We start from the raw sequence: 16,191 nt of genomic DNA on the forward strand, positions 1-16,191 counted from the left end.
TACGCGACTTGTTTTTCTGCCTGCTGCATATTTTTGAAGTTGTGCACAAATCTCTTGCACTTGCAGGAAGAAAAAAATGTTTTTAAAGTTGCTCACAATTCTCTTGCGCCATAAAATGTGTTTAAAGTTGAGTCCAAATTTCTTGCTCCTAGAAAATGTGTTTAATTAAAATTGTGTGCAATTTGTGTGCTACGTACTGTTAACTGTTTCAGAGACTGGTGTGGGAGCTTGCATAGAGAATCCATGCGAGAACGGTGGATCGTGTGAAACGATTCCAAACGCGTTCACAAAGGATAGTATTCACTACGTCTGCAAGTGTCGTGAAGGATACTACGGCCAGCATTGTGAACAAAGTGAGTTAGTCGAGTACTAGTATGCTAGTACTAGTAATTGTGAGCAAATTCGGTGAGGCTGTTTTTTCAACGTTTTTATTTTGCCAGAGTGATCGAGAGAACCTTTTACTGATTTATTGCCGCAACAAATTCTGAACTCCAGTGAGTATATTTTTTAAAAGAAAAGGGTATCATGTTTCACATAAACACACGTCAGAGTTATAGTTGTTTGTTGGGATGGCAGCTAGGTTAAAGCCAGTCAGCAGCGATCTGCTGCTCGCTTAGTTGCTTTGCCTCGCTTTGAAAAACTTAATTCGTCAGTAAAAGGGGCTCATACTCTGCCACACTGCTTGAAAATCCTGACAGACTTATTTCTGAACATGCTGTAGTTTGCATCACAAAAATAAGTCTTGTAATAGTTTGTCAAAAGCTGTGCATGGTACATGTGTTTTTGAGTCACTTGAGAAAAAGTGACTCTATGTAATCGGTCAGTGTTAGTCTGTCCGGCCGGCCGGCCGGCCGTCCGGCCGGCCGGCCGTAGACACCACCTTAACGTTGGACTTTTCTCGGAAACTATCAAAGCGATCGGGCTCATATTTTGTTTAGTCGTGACCTCCAATGACCTCTACACTTTAACGATGGTTTCGTTGACCTTTGACCTTTTTCAAGGTCACAGGTCAGCGTCAAAGGAAAAATTAGACATTTTATATCTTTGACAAAGTTCATCGGATGTGATTGAAACTTTGTAGGATTATTCTTTACATCAAAGTATTTACATCTGTAGCCTTTTACGAACGTTATCAGAAAAACAAGGGAGATAACTAGCCTTTTCTGTTCGGCAACACACAACTTAACGTTGGGCTTTTCTCGGAAACTATAAAAGTGACCGGGCTCAAATTTTATGTGAACGTGACTCATTGTGTTGTGAATAGCAATTTCTTCCTGTCCATCTGATGCCTCATATAATATTCAGAACTGCGAAAGTGACTCGATCGAGCGTTTGCTCTTCTTGTTACATTTAGTTTTTTTGTTTGGATGTTTCGATGTAGTTGTCAATGTCATATTTGACTTAATGCCTGGGTTATCAGGGAGTCTTGGTATTGAGCAGTGTTCGTCAGTTTGTCTGTCTGTTGGAAAAAAAATAACGTTGAGGTTCTCTCGGTTAGTTTTGAAGCTATATAGCTTTGACATTTTAAAACGCACTTCTAGTTCTATGGTTTGTTTACCTTCTAGATGGACCGATGTCAAATTTCAAGGTCATCGTGGGGTTAAATTTGGGTCAATCAGTACAAATTAGCGATAGTTTTCTTATATATATTAAAATTGCATAGAGCTTGAGCATGCTAGCAGATCATTTCTTTCTGATTCATATTACGTATGACGAAGGTGAGCTACTCTTGAAAAACAGGGTGAATTTTACTATAGCAGGGTGTTCAAAAAGTGTATGGTAAATTTGCCTCGAGGCCCTGCGGTATCACTGTGTGGCTTTGTTGTCTAATCTGAATTTGTTGTTGGACTTGTGCAGAGTCGATGGTGCACGACCATTCGCCCAACGTTGAGCTGTTCGCTATGATTATGTTTATCATCATGGGCTTTCTCTTCGTCCTCTGCACCGGCATGTTTATCTACTACAAGTAAGGTTGCTTGTGGCGATGGGGATGGCTGGAGGGGAAAGGTGGTGGGGGTGGGGTGCCCTGAGCTGTTGTGTGTGTGATTTGTGTGGCGGTTTGTACAGTGTGTGTGGGTGTGGGTGTGTGTGTGCTAGTTGTGCTACGTGTGTGCAGAACAGTCAGAATACATGTTATTTATAATGTATGTATGTGTGTGCGATTCAAGATTCTGCCCCATATTTATAGACACACACTAAAATTCAGTGTGTCCGGTTCACCGACCAAACCTATTTTTCTTTCTGACCAAAGAACTTATTTTGACCCCTCGAGAAAATACAGCGCACACACCCCATCCCATGTCATACAGCGCACACACCCCATCCCATGTCATACACCCCATCCCATGTCATACAGCGCACACACCCCATCTCATGTCACACAGCGCACACACCCCATCCCATGTCATACAGCGCACACACCCCATCCCATGTCATACAGCGCACACACCCCATCCCATGTCACACACCCCATCCCATGTCATACAGCGCACACACCCCATCCCATGTCATACACCCCATCCCATGTCACACAGCGCACACACCCCATCCCATGTCATACAGCGCACACACCCCATCCCATGTCACACAGCGCACACACCCCATCCCATGTCATACAGCGCACACACCCCATCCCATGTCACACAGCGCACACACCCCATCCCATGTCACACAGCGCACACACCCCATCCCATGTCACACAGCGCACACACACCACCCATGTCATACAGCGCACACACCCCATCCCATGTCACACAGCGCACACACCCCATCCCATGTCACACAGCGCACACACCCCATCCCATGTCACACACCCCATCCCATGTCACACACCCCATCCCATGTCACACAGCGCACACACCCCATCCCATGTCACACAGCGCACACACCCCATCCCATGTCACACACCCCATCCCATGTCACACACCCCATCCCATGTCACACAGCGCACACACCCCATCCCATGTCATACAGCGCACACACCCCATTCCATGTCATACAGCGCACACACCCCATCCCATGTCATACAGCGCACACACCCCATCCCATGTCACACAGCGCACACACCCCATCCCATGTCATACAGCGCACACACCCCATTCCATGTCATACAGCGCACACACCCCATCCCATGTCATACAGCGCACACACCCCATCCCATGTCACACAGCGCACACACCCCATCCCATGTCACACAGCGCACACACCCCATCCCATGTCACACACCCTATCCCATGTCACACACCCCATCCCATGTCACACACCCCATCCCATGTCACACAGCGCACACACCCCATCCCATGTCATACAGCGCACACACCCCATCCCATGTCATACAGCGCACACACCCCATCCCATGTCATACAGCGCACACACCCCATCCCATGTCATACAGCGCACACACCCCATCCCATGTCACACAGCGCACACACCCCATCCCATGTCATACAGCGCACACACCCCATCCCATGTCACACAGCGCACACACCCCATCCCATGTCATACAGCGCACACACCCCATCCCATGTCACACAGCGCACACACCCCATCCCATGTCATACAGCGCACACACCCCATCCCATGTCACACAGCGCACACACCCCATCACATGTCACACAGCGCACACACCCCATCCCATGTCACACAGCGCACACACCCCATCACATGTCACACAGCGCACACACCCCATCACATGTCATACAGCGCACACACCCCATCCCATGTCATACAGCACACACACCCCATCACATGTCATACAGCGCACACACCCCATCCCATGTCATACAGCGCACACACCCCATCCCATGTCATACAGCGCACACACCCCACCCCATGTCATACACCCCATCCCATGTCATACAGCGCACACACCCCATCCCATGTCATACAGCGCACACACCCCATCCCATGTCATACAGCGCACACACCCCATCACATGTCATACATCGCACACACCCCATCCCATGTCATACAGCACACACACCCCATCCCATGTCACACAGCGCACACACCCCATCCCATGTCACACAGCGCACACACCCCATCCCATGTCATACAGCGCACACACCCCATCCCATGTCATACAGCGCACACACCCCATCCCATGTCATACAGCGCACACACCCCATCCCATGTCACACAGCACACACACCCCATCCCATGTCATACAGCACACACACCCCATCCCATGTCACACAGCGCACACACCCCATCCCATGTCATACAGCGCACACACCCCATCCCATGTCATACAGCACACACACCCCATCCCATGTCATACAGCGCACACACCCCATCCCATGTCATACAGCACACACACCCCATCCCATGTCACACAGCGCACACACCCCATCCCATGTCATACAGCGCACACACCCCATCCCATGTCACACAGCGTACACACCCCATCCCATGTCATACAGCGCACACACCCCATCCCATGTCATACAGCGCACACACCCCATCACATGTCACACAGCGCACACACCCCATCCCATGTCACACAGCGCACACACCCCATCCCATGTCATACAGCGCACACACCCCATCCCATGTCACACAGCGCACACACCCCATCCCATGTCATACACCCCATCCCATGTCACACAGCGCACACACCCCATCCCATGTCATACAGCAAAGCAAAGGCAATCTTGAGAAACAGGTTCAGGACCTCGATCATGTAGCCAACGCTTAGACTTGGGAACAGAAGATTAGACAGCATTCACCAGCTGGATAGAGCAGTGCAAGTCACCATCTTCAGGCTGCAAACAGAATACTGCCAGCTCCTCTCCAACATGTACAGACTGAAAATCTCAGACACTCACCAATGCCTGTGTCACACTGGCCCACAAACCCCCACCTATACCCTGCAGTCCTGCCCCTCCTTCGATGCCCTGAGACGCAAGCCATGGCCCAGTCCAGAGCAGGCCCACGAGAAGCTCCGGGGCCGGCAACGTCGCTGTGGCGGACTGCGGACTTCGCCCTACAGACCGGATTAAAGTTTTAGCATGGCTGCCAGGGAATGCAGAAGAAGAAGATCCCTCAACAACAAAATGACAAAACTCGATTTTGCAGACATTACAAAAATAAAAGTAAATTACTCTTTTCCTGCATCCAGAGGACACAGCTTGCACAATTTTTGCCCAATAAAAAACAGGTGGGCCTCACAGTGTACATAAAAATTGCAATAAAACAAATAAAAAAGTATCCCTACAGATCTTTAGTTTTATGCTCTTGTCATCGGAAATAAACATTTTATGTTTTTGGCCTTTTCTGCATCTCAATATTTATGTGTTATCACTTGCAGAATCGAGAGCAGAAGGAATCGACTGGATGACGTCATGCCTGTAATGACACGCCGGCGTTCGGAAGACCAGTGGCGCAACATGAAAAGCTACGAACAAAAAGGGCCTGCCGAGCCTCATAAGAAAATAAGTATGCTATTTTTCTCGTTATTCTTTTCTTCCTCTGTGTTTTGTTGTTGGTGTTGGTGTTGGTGTTGTTGTTAAAACCATATCTCTGGTCAATGTACCTTCATAAACCCTTATACACTAATGTAAATGCATGTAGGAAAGATGAGCTTGTGTACAACTTTTTCCCCCAATCCTATGGAAAAGTGTTGATTGAAGCTGGTTGTGGTTAAAGAACCAACAACATGCATTGTAATTCAATCAAGTTTGCGTTTTAATGAAACAGATCCTGTGATTGGTCAGAATGCCCCAACGCATTAAAAATTACCGGTCATTAATTGTCGATAACCACTCGCTAAAAAATCCATTAACAACCTGCTGGCGAGGCGCATTGATACAGCCTCAACTAGTCTCGGTTAGCTTTGAGGGTCATTTTACAAGTAGGAAATATGAAGGCCAACGAAATACCGAGACTGTAAGGTATGCGAAGTGATGATGTCGAATACGTGAGGTAAGTTGATGCATGAATTCTTCCGGACTACGTCAGTCAATTCCAAAGATCGCTTTTGTGATGAAAAGAATTTGTTTTAGAGTTTGCTGTCCAGAAACCCGTCAAAAAAGAAGGGAAAATGTGTGTGAAAGAAAACAAAACAGGAGCAGAGTGATACGATAGGAATACAGAGACATATTTCTTGGGACTTGACCCTTGCAGGTAGGTGGACTGAAAGTAGTGTGTGAACAGAACAGAACCAATTCTGTCTGTTTACAACCGCAAGAAAGCAGGAAAGAGATCGTCGTCAGATTGAATTACAATAACATTAACATGCTTCCATTTGAAACTTCGAGGTCTTCATCGTGGATTGACGCCCTCCCAAAGTCTAATTGAAGCCCTCCGTCGCTTCGCTCCGTCGGGCTTCAATTACCTTTGGTTGGGCGTCAATCTCCGATGAAGACCTCGAAGTTTCCAATGGAAGCATGTTAATGTGTAATTAGACACAATAAAAACAATTTGAGCTCCTCTTTCAGACGTATATTATTTTTCACTCTTCACACACACACACACACACACAAATGCACGCATGCAACGTTTTATGAAGATGTATATTCATTACCAGAGATACAGGTTTAATATTTTTCACTTTGGTTTTTTTTACTCCATGTTTCCCCTCATACATTGTTTGTATCAACATTGTTTTCTTTTATTATTGACTTGTTTCTTTGATTCGATAGTTTTATGTTGTGCCCATGTGTTTAACAAGAAACAAGAACAAAACATGCACAGCTTTTGAAGTTTTATTTGAAGTATCCAAAAAGATTTTATACTTAAAATTTCAAAGATGTGCAGAATTTGAATACCAAAGCATTTTTGTAGTCAGTAGTTTCATTCTTACTAGACATGTGTTAAGTTAATTGAATTCATTAGTATAGTTGAACGACTTAATTACCCAGGGAAATTACCATTATCAAAGCAGATTGAATGATTCTTACATAGCATGCAGTTACAGAACAAAAATAAGTTCAGGTAAACCTCTCTTTTAAAACCTAAAAAAGAGCAAAACAGATTTTTTTTAAAGAGGGAGTCTTAAAAACGGAGAGAGGTTGTGAACAGGAAATATGAAAAAGCAAGGTCTTTGAGTGGGGGAAGCCTTAAGTGGTGGGGTCTTTGAGTGGGGGAAGCCTTAAGTGGTGGGGTCTTTGAGTGGGGGAAGCAAGTGGTGGGGTCTTTGAGTGGGGGAAGCCTTAAGTGGTGGGGTCTTTGAGTGGGGGAAGCCTTAAGTCGTGAGGTCTTTGAGTGGGGGAAGCCTTAAGTCGTGGGGTCTTTGAGTGGGGGAAGCCTTAAGTCGTGGGGTCTTTGAGTGGGGGAAGCCTTAAGTGGTGGGGTCTTTGAGTGGGGGAAGCCTTAAGTCGTGGGGTCTTTGAGTGGGGGAAGCCTTAAGTGGTGGGGTCTTTGAGTGGGGGAAGCCTTAAGTGGTGGGGTCTTTGAGTGGGGGAAGCCTTAAGTGGTGGGGTCTTTGAGTGGGGGAAGCCTTAAGTGGTGGGGTCTTTGAGTGGGGGAAGCCTTAAGTGGTGGGGTCTTTGAGTGGGGGAAGCCTTAAGTCGTGGGGTCTTTGAGTGGGGGAAGCCTTAAGTGGTGGGGTCTTTGAGTGGGGGAAGCCTTAAGTCGTGGGGTCTTTGAGTGGGGGAAGCCTTGAGTCGTGGGGTCTTAAAAGGGGGTTTGTTTCACTGTGTCGGTTCCTTCGCAAAAGTCTAATACAGAATTTTCTTTTGTCTCGTTGCAGACACTAAATTCGTGCGGAAAATGAGAGCAAAGATTAAACAACTTCGCGTATCCGGAGATGAAGATAGGGCAAGGATCGCTATTGGACGACTCAAGAGATTTGCACGAATGAAGAACAAGAGATTTAGAATTTGACATTACCAGACGAAAATAATATTGTGTCCATCAAAAGGCTTATATCGAGCTACAGTTTGTTGAGGATGAATTAATCACTCCTCTGGAAAGAAATAAACAACTTCATCACATGTGCTTGTTTTGCCTTCTTATTCTTGATTACTTGAGGCTTTTGCTTGTGATTTATGCGTAGAAAAAGTTAAGTTTGGAAGATACAGAGTTTTTGCTTTCAAAAATAATCGCACAGATACATGTACACACAAACACATGCATGCATACAATGCACTCACATACACACAAAAGACACAAACACACACATACACAATCAAAGAGGTTTATATAAGCGCGTGTATTCTTTCAGCATTAAACCAAAGCTCGATCTCACAAAGACTGAATCAAATGTGGATTGGCAAACCACCTTTCCAGGATGAGGATGAAGAGGAAAACAAAGCGGCAAGGGTAACGTTTGGCATGAAAGATGCAACAAACAGCGCCCAAGACCCGTTCAGAAAACCAGGCAAAGACCACACCAAAAATCAGAAGAAAGGCCAGACGAAAAAGCATGTGAAACTAAAGTACGGCAGTGTCGTCAATCCTGACAAAACGTTCTCAGAAATCAAAGAAGACGAGTTCAGACGGTTCGACGACGAGCGGTTGACAGCCAACCTGGCCCAACCATCTCAGCTGGAGAGGGAGGTGAGAGATCTTCTGGATGACAGATCCCACAATGCATCACCCTCACCAGTGGAGACGAAGCAAGAAGGTGGCACAGGCAGGCCCCCGACCCTTCAGGTCAACGCCACCGTCCTTTACAGCGATGACCTCATGGAGATTATTCCTGACAAAGGTTTGTCCTGCTACAGGGGTCTGGACGATTGCTTCGAGAAGGATAGTTACAGCTTGTTTGACAGCGGATCGACAGACAACGGCGATAATGACAGCCTCTTTCACAGTGGATCAAAGCAGGACAAGGACAATGACAGCCTTCTGTCCAGTGGATCAAAGGGGAATAAGGATGGTCATGGCCTGTTTGCTAGTCCATCCAAAGAGAACCTGACCAAGGGAGGAATGAGGGAGTTCAAAAGCAAGCCCAGAGCGGACCAGAACTTCTCTCACCCTCGCCGGTCTTCACCAGGAACCAGCCAGCGATCCAAACGGAAGCGGCGCAGCAAGAAAGATTCCGGTTGCCACAACGACGCGGCAGCTTACGAGTACAACCACAACAACAGCGATGAAAGCAACGAGGGAAGCACCGAGCACAATAGAGATGAGAGCCCAGAGGCCGCCCAAGTAACTGCTCAGACTTCCAGCACATCAAGCCCAGATGGTGGGCATCGTTCCTTCAGCATGTACAGCTCAACAGAAAACGGCGAACAGTCGGGAGGCAGTAGTACTGGTGCCAGACCAAAAGTCAAAAGTGTCTGCAAGCACAAGACAAGCGTTTCGGGCAGTCACAGACAGTCGGGTGAGAACACAGCACCATTCAGTGCTGATGACAGCAACACGTACAGAGGCGCTCAGAGTTCCTGGGGACCCGACTGGTTGACTTCTCCCCCGAAGCCGTGCAGGTCGGAAGGTCGCAACAGGAGCAAAAGCCCCGATGCCATGCTGCTGAAGCACTACGAGGTCCTTCACCCTGACGAGCCCTATCCCTACAGACAGACCAGGTCCAGGAGATCCAGAGATGCGCAAAACGTGTTAAATTCTGGCAGACGTAATCCTGATCGGAGAGAAGGATCTAGGTCTGATGAAAAACACCGGAGGAGATCGTTCGAGGATGCTTCAGAAGTGGGAGAAACGGAGCCTTCCCAGGCTGCACCTTGTCGGCGGCAGAGGTCTCCGACCACTTCACCACAGCACTTTGAGGGGGGAGGGGAAGGAGCGTCCGCTGCGATGCGTAGTGATACCAGAAAGTCAGGCAGAGACACGCTTCTACGCAGAGCTATGGAGAACTCTTTCATTCGGGCAACGACAGGCCAGGATGCTTTGTCTCAGTTTGCCAACACAGATCATTCTTCTGGTGGTTCTAGGCCAAGTTCACCGGATCAGGAAGCCCGCAGGTTTGGGTCCAGAAATGATGAGTTTCCTTCGACTGAAACAAGATGGGGCCCAGAAGCTGTTCGAAATTTCTTCTCATCTGCGTCCTCGTTTGACAACGAAAGGAGAACTCGCAGAGAAGACCGATGTCAGAGGAGTTCGGATCCAAGGAACGCACACCATGCCACCAGCACTCCTCATCGCATTCCCTGGTTAGATCCTCTGAGAGAGGTTACCCCGCACTCTTCTCGTAGGGAAAGCAGCAACCAGCATTTACCCTCTCTGACCTCCCACCAACGACCGTCACCTAGAACTGGGTCAAGACCGGACACTTTGGAAGCATGTGGCAGTCGTAATGAAGAGGGCGGCCTCTCTGGCTTTGCCGGCTCCCCGGCTTCTTCCCTGCCGAGGGTTTTCAGGAAACACTCTCGTTCGCGGGACAGATTGAAACCCATCCGCAGACAGCTGCCAGCTGTGGGTCCAACAGAGCCTGCTGGTCAGTCGTCCAGGTTGCCGTCCATTCCACAACCCTTTACCCCCTCAGGGACTGAAGCTGGGGGAAGGCACGTTGCTGCCACGCTGGATCCCACGCAGTATTTCTCTTGCTGGGAAAAGGTGGACGCAAACATACATGACACTAGTCAACAATCCTTAGATCCTAGCCAGAGCTTACCGCTGAATAGTTGTGACCACGAAGGGAGAACTCAGTGGAGAAATATTGGTAGGGTGACTTCAGGGAGTCTTGGACAGTCCAAAACTTCATCTTTTGAGAATTCCGATCACTCTTTTAACAGTCTTCAGTCATCATCTCATCGATTTGATGAAGCTGGTGCTTCAGCTTTCCGTGACGATAAAAAGAGTCAGAGGAGCGTTGTGGGCTTCATGAACAAGTTGAACGCAAGGTCTTGTACTTCTCCGACGAAAGGAAAACCAATGTTGAAGTCTGCAATGAAGCAGCAGACCAGTATGCCCCAACTAGACATTCCGGATGAGACGATGAATCCTGCTCGCAAGGTGTCGTTCGACGAGCCCACGGTCTGCACACACGACACAGGACATCTCTTTCCTAAACTAGCCCCTGCCATAAAAATAAGTGAGGACGTTGTAGAGGAAGAGGTGGAGAGTCATCAAACAGATGGAGTCCTGGAGACCCAGTTTGACAGAATCGGTCGCAGGCCGTGTGGGCCGTTGGACCTTGATGTATTTTTCTCCTCGCCTCTGAACACTGCTCATGCAACTGACGCGTCACCAGAGACAAGCACGACATCTCAAATGAGTGGCACTTCAGTTACTGATAGTAGGTCTGTGACCATAAGCCAGACAGAGTCGCTGTGGCAAAACATGTCACGCAAGTTCCACCTCATGAGGGCTGCTGCTTCGACAGAACGGAAACAGCCTGAGAAAAAGAACAGCAGCCTTCAAGCATATCTTCTGTCCAAAGAAGCCGAGACTTCAGGCACTCAGTCTTCACACGTCCATCAACCTTCACAAACCTCTGGTCAACCCTGTGCAGGCGGGAAGGCCTCCAAACCCAGGTCTTCAGACAAGCCTCACAGCTCCAAGCGAGGTCGACCTCTAGTGCTGCAGCCGCCTCTGCTCGTGGACATTGAAACCCCGGACCATGACATCAGCGACGTCAACTCTGAGGCTGAAGTGGTGATGCCCAGGGGAGAGGCGCCGGTGTCTCTGCGATCTCTGAGGTGAGTGTTTGTAAACGTTCGTGTGTTACATAGAATGGGCAGAGAGTAATTCGAAGAACAGAGGACCCTCCCTTTTAAGACTTTCAAAGATCTGAGAAAATCGGTCCTTATAAAATCGGTCCTTATAAAAGAAGGCAATCTTAAAATGTAATAAGTATAAAAAGGTTATGAACCGAACATCTGGAAAAGCAAGGTCTCAAAAAGAGACAGTGTTAACTTGGGGGCCTTAACAGGGGGATTTCACTATATTAGAGTGAGTTAGCTACTGACATGTGTGTAGCTTGGGGGCCTTAACAGGGGGATTCACTATATTAGAGTGAGTTAGCTACTGACATGTGTGTAGCGTGGGGGCCTTAACAGGGGGATTCACTATATTAGAGTGAGTTAGCTACTGACATGTGTGTAGCTTAGGGGCCTTAACAGGGGGATTTCACTGTATTAGAGTGAGTTAGCTACTGACATGTGTGTAGCGTGGGGGCCTTAACAGGGGGATTTCACTGTATTAGAGTGAGTTAGCTACTGACATGTGTGTAGCGTGGGGGCCTTAACAGATTTCACTGTATTAGAGTGAGTTAGCTACTGACATGTGTGTAGCTTGGGGGCCTTAACAGGGGGATTTCACTGTATTAGAGTGAGTTAGCTACTGACATGTGTGTAGCTTGGGGGCCTTAACAGGGGGATTTCACTGTATTAGAGTGAGTTAGCTACTGACATGTGTGTAGCTTGGGGGCCTTAAAAGGGGGATTTCACTGTATTAGAGTGAGTTAGCTACTGACATGTGTGTAGCTTGGGGGCCTTAAAAGGGGGATTTCACTGTATTAGAGTGAGTTAGCTACTGACATGTGTGTAGCGTGGGGGCCTTAACAGGGGGATTTCACTGTATTAGAGTGAGTTAGCTACTGACGTGTGTGTAGCGTGGGGGCCTTAACAGGGGGATTTCACTGTATTAGAGTGAGTTAGCTACTGACGTGTGTGTAGCGTGGGGGCCTTAACAGGGGGATTTCACTGTATTAGAGTGAGTTAGCTACTGACATGTGTGTAGCGTGGGGGCCTTAACAGGGGGATTTCACTGTATTAGAGTGAGTTAGCTACTGACATGTGTGTAGCGTGGGGGCCTTAACAGGGGGATTTCACTGTATTAGAGTGAGTTAGCTACTGACATGTGTGTAGCTTGGGGGCCTTAAAAGGGGGATTTCACTGTATTAGAGTGAGTTAGCTACTGACATGTGTGTAGCTTGGGGGCCTTAAAAGGGGGATTTCACTGTATTAGAGTGAGTTAGCTACTGACATGTGTGTAGCTTGGGGGCCTTAAAAGGGGGATTTCACTGTATTAGAGTGAGTTAGCTACTGACGTGTGTAGCTTGGGGGCCTTAACAGGGGGATTTCACTGTATTAGAGTGAGTTAGCTACTGACATGTGTGTAGCTTGGGGGCCTTAAAAGGGGGATTTCACTGTATTAGAGTGAGTTAGCTACTGACATGTGTGTAGCTTGGGGGCCTTAAAAGGGGGATTTCACTGTATTAGAGTGAGTTAGCTACTGACATGTGTGTAGCTTGGGGGCCTTAAAAGGGGGATTTCACTGTATTAGAGTGAGTTAGCTACTGACATGTGTGTAGCTTGGGGGCCTTAAAAGGGGGATTTCACTGTATTAGAGTGAGTTAGCTACTTACATGTGTGTAGCTTGGGAGCCTTAACAGGGGGATTTCACTGTATTAGAGTGAGTTAGCTACTGACATGTGTGTAGCTTGGGGGCCTTAACAGGGGATTTCACTGTATTAGAGTGAGTTAGCTACTGACATGTGTGTAGCTTGGGGGCCTTAACAGGGGGATTTCACTGTATTAGAGTGAGTTAGCTACTGACATGTGTGTAGCTTGGGGGCCTTAACAGGGGGATTTCACTGTATTAGAGTGAGTTAGCTACTGACATGTGTGTAGCGTGGGGGCCTTAACAGGGGGATTTCACTGTATTAGAGTGAGTTAGCTACTGACATGTGTGTAGCTTGGGGGCCTTAACAGGGGGATTTCACTGTATTAAAGTGAGTTAGCTACTGACATGTGTGTAGCTTGGGGGCCTTAAGAGGGGGATTTCACTGTATTAGAGTGAGTTAGCTACTGACATGTGTGTAGCGTGGGGGCCTTAACAGGGGGATTTCACTGTATTAGAGTGAGTTAGCTACTGACATGTGTGTAGCTTGGGGGCCTTAACAGGGGGATTTCACTGTATTAGAGTGAGTTAGCTACTGACATGTGTGTAGCGTGGGGGCCTTAACAGGGGGATTTCACTGTATTAGAGTGAGTTAGCTACTGACATGTGTGTAGCTTGGGGGCAAAGGGGGATTTCACTGTATTAGAGTGAGTTAGCTACTGACATGTGTGTAGCGTGGGGGCCTTAACAGGGGGATTTCACTGTATTAGAGTGAGTTAGCTACTGACATGTGTGTAGCGTGGGGGCCTTAACAGGGGGATTTCACTGTATTAGAGTGAGTTAGCTACTGACATGTGTGTAGCTTGGGGGCCTTAACAGGGGGATTTCACTGTATTAGAGTGAGTTAGCTACTGACATGTGTGTAGCTTGGGGGCAAAGGGGGATTTCACTGTATTAGAGTGAGTTAGCTACTGACATGTGTGTAGCGTGGGGGCCTTAACAGGGGGATTTCACTGTATTAGAGTGAGTTAGCTACTGACATGTGTGTAGCGTGGGGGCCTTAACAGGGGGATTTCACTGTATTAGAGTGAGTTAGCTACTGACATGTGTGTAGCTTGGGGGCCTTAACAGGGGGATTTCACTGTATTAGAGTGAGTTAGCTACTGACATGTGTGTAGCTTGGGGGCCTTAACAGGGGGATTTCACTGTATTAGAGTGAGTTAGCTACTGAACATGTGTGTAGCTTGGGGGCCTTAACAGGGGGATTTCACTGTATTAGAGTGAGTTAGCTACTGACATGTGTGTAGCGTGGGGGCCTTAACAGATTTCACTGTATTAGAGTGAGTTAGCTACTGACGTGTGTAGCTTGGGGGCCTTAACAGGGGGATTTCACTGTATTAGAGTGAGTTAGCTACTGACATGTGTGTAGCGTGGGGGCCTTAAAAGGGGGATTTCACTGTATTAGAGTGAGTTAGCTACTGACATGTGTGTAGCTTGGGGGCCTTAAAAGGGGGATTTCACTGTATTAGAGTGAGTTAGCTACTGACATGTGTGTAGCGTGGGGGCCTTAACAGGGGGATTTCACTGTATTAGAGTGAGTTAGCTACTGACATGTGTGTAGCTTGGGGGCCTTAAAAGGGGGATTTCACTGTATTAGAGTGAGTTAGCTACTGACATGTGTGTAGCGTGGGGGCCTTAACAGGGGGATTTCACTGTATTAGAGTGAGTTAGCTACTGGCATGTGTGTAGCTTGGGGGCCTTAACAGGGGGATTTCACTATATTAGAGTGAGTTAGCTACTGACATGTGTGTAGCTTGGGGGCCTTAAAAGGGGGATTTCACTGTATTAGAGTGAGTTAGCTACTGACATGTGTGTAGCTTGGGGGCAAAGGGGGATTTCACTGTATTAGAGTGAGTTAGCTACTGACATGTGTGTAGCGTGGGGGCCTTAACAGGGGGATTTCACTGTATTAGAGTGAGTTAGCTACTGACATGTGTGTAGCTTGGGGGCCTTAAAAGGGGGATTTCACTGTATTAGAGTGAGTTAGCTACTGACATGTGTGTAGCTTGGGGGCCTTAATAGGGGGATTTCACTGTATTAGAGTGAGTTAGCTACTGACATGTGTGTAGCTTGGGGGCCTTAAAAGGGGGATTTCACTGTATTAGAGTGAGTTAGCTACTGACATGTGTGTAGCTTGGGGGCCTTAAAAGGGGGATTTCACTGTATTAGAGTGAGTTAGCTACTGACATGTGTGTAGCTTGGGGGCCTTAAAAGGGGGATTTCACTGTATTAGAGTGAGTTAGCTACTGACATGTGTGTAGCTTGGGGGCCTTAAAAGGGGGATTTCACTGTATTAGAGTGAGTTAGCTACTTACATGTGTGTAGCTTGGGAGCCTTAACAGGGGGATTTCACTGTATTAGAGTGAGTTAGCTACTGACATGTGTGTAGCTTGGGGGCCTTAACAGGGGATTTCACTGTATTAGAGTGAGTTAGCTACTGACATGTGTGTAGCATGGGGGCCTTAAAAGGGGGATTTCACTGTATTAGAGTGAGTTAGCTACTGACATGTGTGTAGCTTGGGGGCCTTAACAGGGGGATTTCACTGTATTAGAGTGAGTTAGCTACTGGCATGTGTGTAGCTTGGGGGCCTTAACAGGGGGATTTCACTATATTAGAGTGAGTTAGCTACTGACATGTGTGTAGCTTGGGGGCCTTAAAAGGGGGATTTCACTGTATTAGAGTGAGTTAGCTACTGACATGTGTGTAGCTTGGGGGCAAAGGGGGATTTCACTGTATTAGAGTGAGTTAGCTACTGACATGTGTGTAGCTTGGGGGCCTTAACAGGGGGATTTCACTGTATTAGAGTGAGTTAGCTACTGACATGTGTGTAGCTTGGGGGCCTTAAAAGGGGGATTTCACTGTATTAGAGTGAGTTAGCTACTGACATGTGTGTAGCTTGGGGGCCTTAATAGGGGGATTTCACTGTATTAGAGTGAGTTAGCTAC

General features: G+C 47.6%; 1 protein-coding gene across 1 annotated transcript in view; it reads left to right on the top strand.

The window, feature by feature from the left end:
• Nucleotides 1-16,191, top strand: part of LOC138978891 (uncharacterized) — a 42,969-nt gene that overhangs the window by 20,067 nt on the left and 6,711 nt on the right. Inside the window, exons 9-12 of the mRNA XM_070351699.1 lie at nt 213-353; nt 1,858-1,966; nt 5,309-5,436; nt 8,165-11,540. Coding sequence (XP_070207800.1) covers nt 213-353; nt 1,858-1,966; nt 5,309-5,436; nt 8,165-11,540 — 3,754 coding nt within the window. The remainder of the gene's footprint in view (nt 1-212; nt 354-1,857; nt 1,967-5,308; nt 5,437-8,164; nt 11,541-16,191) is intronic.

This window comes from Littorina saxatilis, linkage group LG10 (genome assembly GCF_037325665.1).
Source record: "Littorina saxatilis isolate snail1 linkage group LG10, US_GU_Lsax_2.0, whole genome shotgun sequence".
In the NCBI taxonomy this organism is placed as follows: Eukaryota; Metazoa; Mollusca; class Gastropoda; order Littorinimorpha; family Littorinidae; genus Littorina; species Littorina saxatilis.